This window comes from Diachasma alloeum, unplaced genomic scaffold (assembly GCF_001412515.2).
Source record: "Diachasma alloeum isolate Michigan unplaced genomic scaffold, Dall2.0 Dall_scaffold_00604, whole genome shotgun sequence".
NCBI classification, from domain to species: Eukaryota; Metazoa; Arthropoda; class Insecta; order Hymenoptera; family Braconidae; genus Diachasma; species Diachasma alloeum.
The window spans coordinates 25819-38881 of NW_021680736.1; the positions used below are offsets into that span (position 1 = coordinate 25819).

The 13063-nt window shown below is 37.8% G+C and overlaps 1 protein-coding gene across 1 annotated transcript; it reads right to left on the minus strand.

Moving 5' to 3' along the window:
• Positions 1 to 971: 971 nt before the first annotated feature.
• Positions 972 to 2093, minus strand: LOC107043603 (opioid growth factor receptor-like). Its single transcript, XM_015265168.1, has 2 exons — positions 1979 to 2093; positions 972 to 1843 (listed from the first exon to the last, which is right to left on the minus strand). Exons 1-2 carry the CDS (start codon positions 2091 to 2093, stop codon positions 972 to 974), a joined length of 987 nt encoding a protein of 328 aa, XP_015120654.1.
• Between the last annotated feature and the right edge of the window lie 10970 nt (positions 2094 to 13063).

Below are 13063 nucleotides of genomic sequence, written 5' to 3' on the forward strand. Positions count from 1 at the left end.
GGTCTCTGTCTGATAACGAAAAAAAATATATATATATATATATATATATATATATATATATATATATATATATATATATATATATATACAGGGTGTTGACGGCACCCACCTTACAAATATTCGGAGCATGTAAAGTAAAAAAATACAAGATCAATGGTGCAGAAATTAATGAAATTGGATGATAAACATTCAAATGATAGCGATAAGAATTTTCTATTAGTTGAGCCAATGATATCATGGTAGACGGCCGCCATGATATGGCTCTCATGAAACGGCAACGTCGCTGAGGCCGGGAGCCTAGATAGAGCGCTATGGATGGGTCAATGTTTAGAACCCCGACGTGATATCTAGGGATTCTAGTAACTATTGAAAATGCGAGTAGAATCGATCGGTGGCGACCTCAATTGAATAAATGGCCGCAAGTTCAAATGAATGAAGAAACGATACATGAAATTCGGAGCGGAGTAAGTGGAATATAATTGGAAAATTGAAGAGTTTTCGATGGAGGATATTCATTGTTTTCCATAATACATAATGAGGGGATTATGACATGATATGAATTATCAAGAGATAATATTAAAGCAATTTTTTTTTGAGCTACCACCTCATTAAAAAAACCATGGTAGAAATGATATCAGGTACATTTTACATATTCCGTAGTAAGGACGTTAATCTTTTCATTTATCACCTCCTAGATGATAATCAAATGATTTCAGACGACACAAATATCTAAATAAGGAATTTCTAAATGCTCGGGAATGTTGGAAAATCACGATCCACAGTTTTCTCCATTTCAATGCAGTCTTGAGCGAAGCGAGTGACGTCTCGAGTCTCGTATTGGGATGACTCCCGAAGAAATTGATTTTTACGGCAATCTCGCACGCTGGACGCGCAGTGACAGCAACCGCGACGATCAAGGATATTGCACGCGGCACGCGCGGTAAGCACCGCTGTGACAGTTGGAGCAGCAACTACGACATTACTACGGCTTTTTCAGCTATAGCCATTGCAACGATTGAAGCGGCTGCCATCGCGATAATTACTATGGCACTTGTGGCTACACTTATAGACTCATCAGGATTTTCTTTAGGACACTCCGAAGGACCACTAGAATGATTTTTTCCAGCACTGCCAACGGGATTCTCCTCAGGACACTCCGAAGGACGACTACAAGGATTTTCTCCAGCAATCCCATCAGGATTTTCTCTAGGACACTCCGAAGGACAACCAGAATGATTTTCTCCAGCACTTCCAACACAATTCTCCTCAGGATACTCCGAAGGACGACTAGAAGGATTTTCTCCAGTAATCTCATCAGGATTTTCTCTAGGACCCTCCGAAGGACAACCAGAATGATTTTGTCCAGCAATCTCATCAGGATTTTCTCTAGAACTCTCCGAAGGATAACCAGAACGATTTTTTCCAGCACTTCCAACAGGACTCTCCTCAGGATACTCCGAAGGACGACTAGAAGGATTTTCTCCAGCAATCTCATCAGGATTTTCTCTAGAACTCTCCGAAGGATAACCAGAACGATTTTTTCCAGCACTTCCAACAGGACTCTCCTCAGGATACTCCGAAGGACGACTAGAAGGATTTTCTCCAGCAATCTCATCAGGATTTTCTCTAGAACTCTCCGAAGGATAACCAGAACGATTTTTTCCAGCACTTCCAACAGGACTCTCCTCAGGATACTCCGAAGGACGACTAGAAGGATTTTCTCCAGCAATCTCATCAGGATTTTCTCTAGGACACTCCAGAGGACGACTATAATTATTTTTTTCAGCACCGACCAACAGAATTCTTCCCAGGACACTCCGAAGAATGACTGGACTGATTTTCTCTAGTAATTTTACCAGAATTTTCTCTAGGCCACTCCCGAAGACAATTAGAACGATGTTTTTCCAGCATTCTCACCAGGATTCTCTCTAGGCCACTCCCGAAGACAATTAGAACGATTTTTTTCCAGCATTCTCACCAGGATTCTCTCTAGGACACTCCGGAGGACAACTCGGATGATTCCTTTCCAGCACTTCCAACAGGATTCTCCCTAGGACACATTCTATGATGACTAGAAACATTTTCTCCAGCATCTCCAAAATTCACCCTAGGAGGCTTTGAAATATAGTCAGAGTATTTGTACTTTATTTTCCCGTCATTCGGTTTATGATTATGGGATCATCCCATTCTTCCCAGATTACAGGCGAATCTCAAGTGTTGAGAAGAAAAGAGAAAGAAAATATAGATGCTAAAGATAATCGTTTTGAACATGTTTCAGAGCTCTCAGGAGTATCCTGATGGAGATGCTAAAGTGGATGAGTTCATCCATTTTCCACATCTAGACATGGGAATTGTGTGGATTGGAGTTATCCAAACTTATTAATACAATGCGTCACTCAGTTATTTATTAAGAGAAAATATGCAAAAAAATAATCAATGGAACAAGCAGTTGATAGTTCATGCCAATTCCAGTTTGTTCTTCATTTCCGAGTGAATTGAGAGATTACACAGCAAATGCCGGCGGTAATTCAATCATCAATTCTGCATGTTTTCAAATTTTATCAATGCGTCATCTCTCCTTAGATTATTCACACCAGTGAGAACCTCATTCCAATGAGAAAAAAAAGAATATTCAATAAACAAGAGCGAGCGAAAACTACCATACAGTTTTATGACAGGCTGATACTGATTGTGAGTTAACCAGAATCATTTATTCAATTCAAAGAACTAAGTCTATTTGTTTTCCCTCATTAGTTCCATTATTATGAAGTGGGGGTTCGTTTTGTGGACGGATAAAACATTTAGTGTATTACCAATGTCAAAAATCGACAGAGAAAATGACAGAATTATTGTTCTCGCTAAATGGGACGATGGAAAATATTATAAGGGAAAACTTCTGGCTCAAGGCAGTGAGTCAATCATGATTTAATTGATTCTATCAACTTGTACATATTTTCTTCGTTTGGGTGATAGATGACGAAGAACTACTGAACTCCTTATACGTGGAAAAAACAGGAGTGATTGATTTTTCACGATCGGAATTCACTCAGAAATCATCTGAAACAACACAGGTAGAGTCCCAGTCAAATCTCATCGATGATCAACCCTCTGTCAACCCTCCGCGTGAGGAAGATGAGAATTTGCCACCTAGGAAACGTACAGAGATCATGGAGTCGCCAAAGAGCACCTCCAGTCCAGATTGTAGCTCCTCAGAAACGCGAATGCAGGTCTTGAGAAATCCCTTTTTCAAGGACAAATTTGCTTCATGTGGTAGTCTTGGCACTGCTCTTCTATCTTATTCCGCGAAGTCAGGAAAAGACGAAGCGATTCACAACGAGAAGGCAGCAATCACTTCAAAAGCTCGATTGATTGAAAAAGGCAAGACACTCTCATTGCACCAATCCAAATTTATCCTGTCCCGAGTTCACAGCGATTCTGGTCGTAATTCAAGTTTCGATGATGCTGAAGTTGAGATTCTGGCTGTTATTAAACATGAGAACAGTGTTACCCCACATCAATGCCAGCCTCTCACGTCCGAAGTTTCACAGTCAGTAGACAAGATCAATTTAATATAAAGCAATACCAATTACTGATTCATATGACCGAAAAATTCCACGAGTCTTCCAACAGATCCTGACCATGAAGGACACATTCCAATAGCATCAAACCCTGACTCAAGCAGTTTTCCAAAAGTCCCAACCGTCATACGTCCTCCTTGTCCTACCAAACTTCGTGGAGTTCAAAACAGTTCCCATGTTAATAATCTCTATCTCAACAGTGAAAAATCTGCTGAATCTTTGGCTTCGTGCAGACTCAGAGAAATTTCCCCTTTGAATCGTTCGGAATCTTCGATATCTTCCCATGTCCGGTTTGTGGTTATCATAATTAATTAATTTATCATGGTGTTTGTCGCCCCATTTCTTCCATTTTTTCACAATAAATTTTAGCGAAAATCCAAAACGTATCGAAATAAATGGTGGCAAGCGAAGTGCTGTAGCTCGAACCTCACAAAATACCCCGTTGTCCTTCGGATCACCCCCTGGTCAGTCCTCTTCCGGACTGAGTTTTCATGTTCAGGAAGGAAAAAAACCTACAAAGTCGAGAGGAACGTCTCCAATCATCATTAGGCTCTCCACAAATCAGTCCAGTGATACTGGATCAGATGAGACGCCTGTTAACGTTTTCCCTCCTCGTACACTATCCTCGTCCAGATCTCGCATGATCAAGTCTCGGGAATTGGAATTTGTTGTGACTAATGAATCGATTGCTTCCATCATTCCTACTTTACCTTCTTGCGATTGTCATCAACGTTCCTCAACACTATTCTCAACTCCACCACGTGAAAAATCGAAAAAAAACAAGAAGGAAAATTGCCACGAGTCAATTCGAGCTCCGACCAAAGCTGTAGTCGAGAGGGTGGTCGTCATAACGAACCAAGCCGTTCTACATCTCGACAACTCAACATTCCAAGAATTCCCTCGAATCCTCAAGCTACTGTACCTCCAGCCAAAAGATCTGCAGAAATATGGAGAAAATCCTTTGAGGGCGGTGATTCAGATACTGATGTCGACAGTAATAGTTCAGAGATCGATGCAGGTTCTACTGTAGACTGGAGAGAGAATGGAAGAAATAAAGTGGAACTGATTGCCGAATCGGGTGTTTATGTTGATTATGCTGAATTGAGAGATATAAGGAGACGCTGGAGAAAGAAACCGAAGGACCTCGTTCGGAGGTTGCTTAAACACATGATTCGTAGAAGAAAATTGCTGAAGATGTCAAGGACAGGCTTTGGGAATCAAGAAGCTATCCCTAAAGCAATATTGCGAGCAAGAAAAAGTAGGTGAAATTATACTCCCGGTTTGGAATTGTTATAAAAAATGAATTTGATTTTCACCAGAGTTCATGCATAAGGAAGTTCCCCGCCAGTTGGTTCTATCGATCTTCGAATACAACGAATGCATCACTAAATGTTGTAACAATTTGCAACAAACGGAGAAACGTCATTAAATAGTGCTACATGTTTTCTTTTTTTTTTCCAAAACTCCTGTTGACATTTCATTCAAATCAAAGATTTTCTGACATTCACATTTATTGGTATCAATTGAATGACAACCTTCTGACTTTCAGGATTGGTTGAAAATATGTGGCTAATCAATAGTTATTCCTTCAGGAGAATACACATTCCGTACGTCTCATACAGTCGGTCGTATCGTCCGGTAGATTTTCAACTTTCCGGAATTGCCGAATGATCCATGACGTTAATGCCTTCTCGATCTCTCGTAAATCTTGTTCTAATTGTCTTCAGGTTCTTCAGTAATACTCAACTTGGTAATTAGCATTTTTCTACGATAACGGATCTAGTTCGTCTAACCATCTCTTATTGGACTCAATAATTTCATTTATTTACTTATATCTCTTAATGACTATGCGCAGTTGCTTTTCCAGTCAGACTGGATTCACTAACAGTAGAATTTAAGGCATAAGTTTCTCTAGAAAACTGCAAAAGACTAGGGCAGGGTGGGGCAAAGTAGAACATTTCTCATCGACTTGAAATTCCAATATCTCTGCTTAAAAACAAAGATATCAAGTATTAGAGTCCATCACAACCGTTCCACGTTGCCCCACTGTCCCCTACTTCCAGTAGTATATCCACCATTTTTCAAAGTATTCATGGTAAAATTTGGGGTAAAGATGGAGAAGAGTCGTGGGGTATTGGAGAGATGTGGAAAAAATGACTTGGCAATCATCTTTGATAATTTTTAGAGACACTCTGGCTCTTGATCTTGCTGGCGGTATTGCAATTCATTTCGCAATCGTAATGAAAATATTGGGGAAAGTTCAACCATAACTAATTATGTTTATAGTTGGTGCTTGTACAGTGAGAGTTCCGAGTTCATATAAATTCGATAATATCATAACGTATCGAGCAATTAACTATTGACACCGAAATGTGCGATGTTAGGCTCCAGAAATCGAGAGCCTATTGAGGGAGGAGAGAGGTTAGCAGATTTGATACCTTAACAATGTATACATTGCAAAATGTTTAAAAAGGAGAAACCCTTCTGTTGTCCAATTGACCAAGAATCCCCATTTTTACAAGTAGATACTGTGAAGTCTCAGATTTCTAAAGAATTGAAATAATGTCGAAAATATACAAATATCATCTTTCCTATTAGATCTAATGATAGAACTAATTTGTGATTCGTACTCTAGGGAGCTCGGTCATCTAATATTCAATTGATTGCGAATAATTAACTCAAGTCATGTAAATTTTCCTGTCGTATCGTGTACGCAATGAAAGATTATTATAAAAACACATAAACAAATATTTTGATAATTAACAAATCAACTTCAGATTCAACTCATAGACTTAATCTATACTCTTCTACAATTAATCGAGAGACACTATGTTTATCAATAAAAATGTCCAAAGTAGTGCATATGAACGAGAGGTTACGCAGACAACTCAATATTTTAATATTATACCATCTCTGTGAAATTTCAAGAGTATCTTGACGATAAAATTGATTAAATATCTGTAATTCCTTTCAAATGTTAAAAATAGTTTACGCGCTTCAAATATATTCTGATAGCTTGAAATAATGTGTGTGCACAATAAGTTTCGATTGGCAGCTGAAAAAACTAATAGTATTTTTTACAATCTGAATATTTCTTAAACTATCGTACAAGCATGTGATATCTATTCATAACCGATATCAATTAAAGAAGGACCTTACAATATAAAAAAGAAACAGATCAAATTTCCGACTTTTTATCTAATGCATAAGCACATTTTTGTGCAATCAGATGATGTTATGTTACAACCCCCGTCATTGCGCCCTTCGCAGTCCGGCAAGATTCTGAGCTCAATGCATATATATGTTGCAAGGAACAAAACGCAGCGGTTTCTGAAAGTTTCCAAACCGTTCAGTCGTCACTTGCGACCGGCTCTATGCTTGTTCAAGGCCCAGTTGAGCTCCTTTCGAGCTCCATTTAAAATCCGCGAGCTCGAGCTCGGGCTCGTACGTAATCCGCTCGAGCATCGTTCGAAGGCCGCTCGATGGTCGACCGAGGCTACTCCGAACTTCGTTCCATGCACATCGATCAACTATACGAACGTTCCATAGAAACTAACGAGCTCTCATGCTCGATCGATGTTAACTCGGCCAGTTTGATGTCTACATTACCGGCGCTCGGGCGCATTCGAGCAAAGCTTGGCAACACCGCCTTCGTTGAAACGGTTTAACGCGTTGTTTTTTCGTTATTATGGGACAGTGTAGATATGGACGAGAAGAAGGTATCACATCTTATTGATGAAATTCAACGCCGACCAACGATTTGGAATAAAACGTTGACCGAACACAACAAGAAAAACTTTGTTGGGAATGAGTGGAATAAGATTGCGGCCAACATCAACGTTTTAAGTAAGTATTGTATGTTTAGCTTCTCAATCGTAAACCTAGCCTCCTTTATCATACAAGTTTTTTGCCGGCATATTCTCGGTATTTTCTGATTCATTTTCGATATTTATTGAACTTTAAGTTGTGAAATAAAACTCTGTTCATTTCGCATGTCATAGTTATGAATATATACATTTTTAAGTGCGTTACACTCATCAAATTGATTAATATCCTGGAGCTGTCTTATCCGTTCTTTCTTCTTACGCACGTCAACAAAGGAAGTGTGTCTTCCTAGCCGCGGAGAACGTACGTGTACAGACCTGTATTTCAGTATTCTTAAATATAATTGTTTCAATTTTCGGCTTGGTGTAAATGAATAATTTTCGGCAATACAAATCGAATTACAGTGAAAATAACAAAAAATCTAAGCTTTCGGGTTCAAAATTTACGAAATGAAAATTAACTATTCTCAAACGTGTCAGGCAGAATGGGACTAACCTCTGTCTCTTTCGATCTTTCCCGATATCTTACGTGTACTTGCGAGTATTCCGGATAGGTACAATAAGTATTACCTAAAATTAGTGGAGATGAAATCGCTTACACAAACTTGAGAGAAAATGTTTTTCGGTTAATTAATACAAGTTTGGTACAGTGGAGTCTCCCTATGATTTTCACTGGGGGGCTACAAATTCCACGAATTTAGTCTATCGAGAACCCCCCACTCTCGTTCGTTGAGCCGGGAATTATGCTAGTGCACATTCACGTTGCGCAGAGGAGCACACGCACTCACTAATACACGTTTATTGTGAGATTGGTGGGGGACGTGAACTTCCCCTCCCGAAATGATACGGAGACAAATCATAGGGAGACTCCACTGTATACTAAGTTATTCTCTCCTATTTCAGAGGCAAGTGCTCAGATCAAGTGGAAAGCTCTGAAGAAGAAATTCCAAGCAGAACATTCTCGCACTCAACTCCATCGATCAGGTGATGGTCTTGAGGACGCGTATCAGTCTACCTGGCCATATTACGTGTCCATGTCATTCCTAGCTAATTGTGCTGTACCTAAACCATCAACAGGTAGTTTGGATTATCTTTTCGACGTGAAGCCGGCAATAACAACAAAGCCAAAGGAGAACTCTACACAAAGTACTGATTTAAACAGCAATCCAGTGAGCCCCGTGATGGATAAAAAGGAAAAGGAGATTACTGAACATCTGTTGGCAATGACAGAAAGGCAAAAATGGCCGTTTATGGAGGGGTCGATGTGCAACATTCCGCAAGTGGATAATAACGCTGTGCTGGACAAGCAGAACAAGGCTTTTCTGGAAACGTTGCTGCCAACATTGCGGGAAGTGAAGAAAGAGGATGTTTTGCTTTGTCGTGCTGAAATAACTCGCATCGTTTTCAATTACGCATATAAAGGCGTTCCCTGGAAATCTGTTAATGACTCCAGTAAGACGCCTAAGCCAAATTCTCCAGTACACCCGAAGAAAACAAGATTTACTAATAATTATAATGATGATGATGATGGTGGTAAAGAGTAACTTCATCGATAAATTATTAAAATTGTCATTGTATTTACCATTATATTAATTTATTTCTAGATGTCCAGATCGTAAAATGTTATAAGCTTAAAGACGCTTTACCAGTCAAGGTGGAAAAGAAGTATCAGCCATCTGCGGCGGAACGTGCTATTGAATGTAACAATAATGGTAAATATTATATAAAATTTCATAATTATTTTGTGTATATAAATTCTGCTATACACGAGGTGCAAAAAAGTAATGAACTTATACGATAAATAAGAGTTGAATTACATATTTCTTTTTTCAGATGCGAGAATGCAAAGACCTGGATACAATCAGTGGGTGTCCGATTCTCGTCCACCTCCAGGTTGGGATCCTCGGTATTACGAACAGCAGGTTCCACCACAATATTATGGACAAAATGTGTACGGTCAAAGATTTATTCCAAGGCAACCTTTAACAACTATGACTTATCCACCGAACGTACATCATGGCATGAATATCGGCATGGGACCCGTAGCAACCAACACTACAAATGACGGCAGCTCTGAAAGATTTCCTACTGGAAGCCAGGAGGAATTTCAAACAAGCAATGAGAATCAATCGGCAGCTAGAGCAACCGTTACGTCTACTGGAGTGAGTCCTCAGACTGCAAACGCTGATAATATGGTTACCCAGTCCATTGCCCAGCTTACCATGACACCGACTATTGATGTTATAAATGCTGCAAGGTTGCCCCATGAACCGCAGGAACTGCCACGTAATGAAAGGAACAATCCTGCTGACTTGTAAAGTTCCAGAGTACCTGGTCAGATTTAACAGAACGACATAAATTCTAAGAATAATTGAATATAATTTTTTCTTCTGGTACAATTTTTTTCTTAAAATATGATCAAGATCATAATCAGCGCTGGGAAATTCAAATGAAATGCTATTTCAAATACTTTCTTTAAAATGAAATAATATACAAATATCTCAAATAGTATTTCAAATACTATTTTCCCCAGCTCTGATCATAATGTAATTTTGTTCGAAATAAATTCGAAATATCGTTCTAAACGTAAAAAAAAAATTCTAAGAGAATTAGAATTTAGAGAGAAAAAATTTTCGCTTCACCCAGCTGGGAATCGAACCCGGGGCTTCCAGATACGCGCCGGGCACTCTTACCGACTAAGCTACCGGGAACCACAGAAATTCACTCTCAAATTCACCTCAAACACCGCCTAACCTCCTTTAGGCGGGCATATTTAACTTACCGTATTTTTCTGAAATTATTTCAAAATGGTATGTTTACTCAAGGTTTCTATAAAGTAGTATTAGTTATTTTTATTAGATAAAAGCAATGTTCTACGGTGTTAATGACTAATGAATTATTCAGCCATTACTCATTACTTTTCTTACTTATTTCACAGTAAATCATGTGTGAATTGTCAAGTAAATTAATACCCAATTGAGTTATTCAATAAATATTTGAATGTAGGAGTTATAAAATTACAAAATTGCACGATTGAAAATTAAAAAATGATTGCTCCCCCTTGTTAAGTAGAAAAATATTCGTATTCCTCATTATTGTCATTGTCGAAAGGTCATATTTATCCGAAATATTTGAACTTTAATTTTAAAATCAATGGAAACATTGGTAATAATCTGCAATCGAGAATTTAAAATTTTTATCATTGATGTTTTTCTCTAACCATCGCCACAGGACGTCTTTTAACTTTGTTCCAAGATATTTATTCCAACATAAATATGATGTACGACGATATTTATGTTGCAAAGAGTAGGAGACGAGTCGAAAACTTCATCCAGATTATCTATTCAAATATATCTTGAACCATTGGATTTCGAGGAAAATGTCAAACGACCTTTTTTGTTCTCCACAAAAAAGGTCTTCTGAAATTCATCTCTGAAGTCGATAGTTAAGGAGATATTCGCGGATTAATCTTCGATTTTCAACTCATCCTCTTCTTTCACTAATTCACTCATTTCTCATTGAAGAAATTCCATGATCGGATAATTACGGCTAAGATAATTGTCTTTGCACAGCTGATTGGGCGAAAATAATTATCAAATTCATAACGACTAATTACGCAGCCTATTGTCTTTAAACAAAAGCGGAAGTACTGCATTTATTTCTATAATAATTATTTAAATCATGATACGAACCTAAAATTAATCTTAAAATATGGAAAGGGGCAAAATGGTGGTTTCAGAGTTTGAGTATAAATTTTTAGAGCACTTTGCCGATTTTTCATCGTATTTTTGTCATTATTTTTCCCTAAATCGAGTGAATTCTTCACTCTGATAATTTATTTTTCAATTTTTTAATTAATCGAGAGATCCTCGCACCTTTACATATTTTTATTTATTTATTTTCAGTTGAAACTCTTTGTGTTTGATAAATAAAAAACCGTTAAAAATGGGTTCAAAGAGATTGTCGCGAATTGAGAAAATACTATTACTAATTTATCTCGAAAATTTGATATCAATCGTTTTCTGTTTGGCTCTCATCAATAAAATTGACACTTAATTCAGTAATTAATTAATTCTCGGTACTAAAATATTTATAATAACGTTAATAATCGTAACATGATGCACACTGTATAAACTTAGAGTTTACTCATGATTTTATTGCAATTATTGAAGTAAGCAGGAACGGTTTTACATTCGAAGCGATTCCCCTTGGATTATTTTCCAACGTCAGTCATGATTGTCATTAATCAAATGGTAAACCGTGAATATCGCAGTGCTCATCAATCCTACGGAAAAATGTCAAAAAATATTGTTTGGTGAATGACTAAATTTAGGGTGGATGTGGGATGAAAATGTGGAGGGAGTTGTTGGGAAAATTACTGATGAGCCGGATTTAAAAACCACACTTTATTTTGTGGGATCGAACCACTTTGTCAAAACTATTTACACTCTTTGGAAATTTTAATAGTTGAATGTCTAATTAAATTGATGATTGTCTTTCAATGTAAATTCGTTGAGTCACTGACTTTAGGCTGAATTTAATCAACAGAGGTGATGTACTGAACAAAACGGTGATCTTACAAAGACCGGTGATGTACTTGATTACTAGTGAGCTAGGTGAGGTTCAAAGAACTGCTGTACTCGGTGAGGTGCGATATAAAACTTGTACAGGTGATTTGCCCGAGATAGACTTGTACGGTGAGAGGCTAAGCCTAAACTGACCCGCGCGTGTTTCGGCGAATTACGACTGATGACCCGAAGGGTCCCGGAGATTTTCGAAGTAGGCCGATGGTCGACCAGAATGTTCTGGAATTTTAGTTGCGTTTCAAACAAATATTTTTTGTAGATCTTGAAATTCTCCACAAAAAACGTCTGTTGACATTTTCCCGTTAACCCAGTAATGGGGGAGATAATCCGAGTATTAACACTTGATGACTGACTTCCAGTTATTTTTCCACAGCCTGTGCGCTTTACAACTTTATCAATTATCCACTGAGAAGTGAAATAACGGTGGTGATAGGGGATGGTGGGGCAAAATGAAACAGCTGGGAAAACCGAAGAATTTCGAGTTTCCCAGCATGATTATTACCAATTAAAATAAAAATATAATCGAAAATGACTCATCTTTGTATCTATTTCAATTTTTTTATTCTTAGTTTCATGTATCGCTTCGTTTAATTTATAGAAGAAGTAACGAATTCATGTATTCAAGGCCACGAGATTGATACAATAACGCTTTTTTTTTCATGTCAACCTTTTTCCAAAATAGAAACCAATCAAATTCAATTTTAATATTTGAATTCGTATTCGTCATGAGATCAATTTAAGAACGTAAAAATCTTATACTCGAAAATCTACTCGTTCAGTACTTCACTCTAAGAGCAATCGCGACACAAATGATTTTTCATAAAAAGAGCTGCAAGCTCATCACGAATATTCTCACCCGTCACAGAAATTATTTGTACATCATCATCATTAATAAAATCATCAATTGGTTACTCTACAATCGTCATGTGGACATGCAATTCGCGTTTAAATCTATAATAATATTGTGTAATAAGCATGTACATTTAATTATTGAATTTATTATTTCCGGGCTTTTTTCGATATTAGTATATAATATCTGCCATTTTTGGCTAGTTTGACCAAATGCGTTTTCTAC

What these genes read in the sequence shown, in the direction of transcription:
- LOC107043603 (XM_015265168.1), bottom strand. Translation starts at nt 2,093, where the DNA reads ATGCTGGAGAAAATGTTTCTAGTCATCATAGAATGTGTCCTAGGGAGA. An exon ending in GTGTCCTAGAGAGAATCCTG is followed by an intron (nt 1,844 to 1,978) that starts GTGAGAATGCTG and finishes TAAAATTACTAG; the next exon opens with AGAAAATCAGTCCAGTCATT.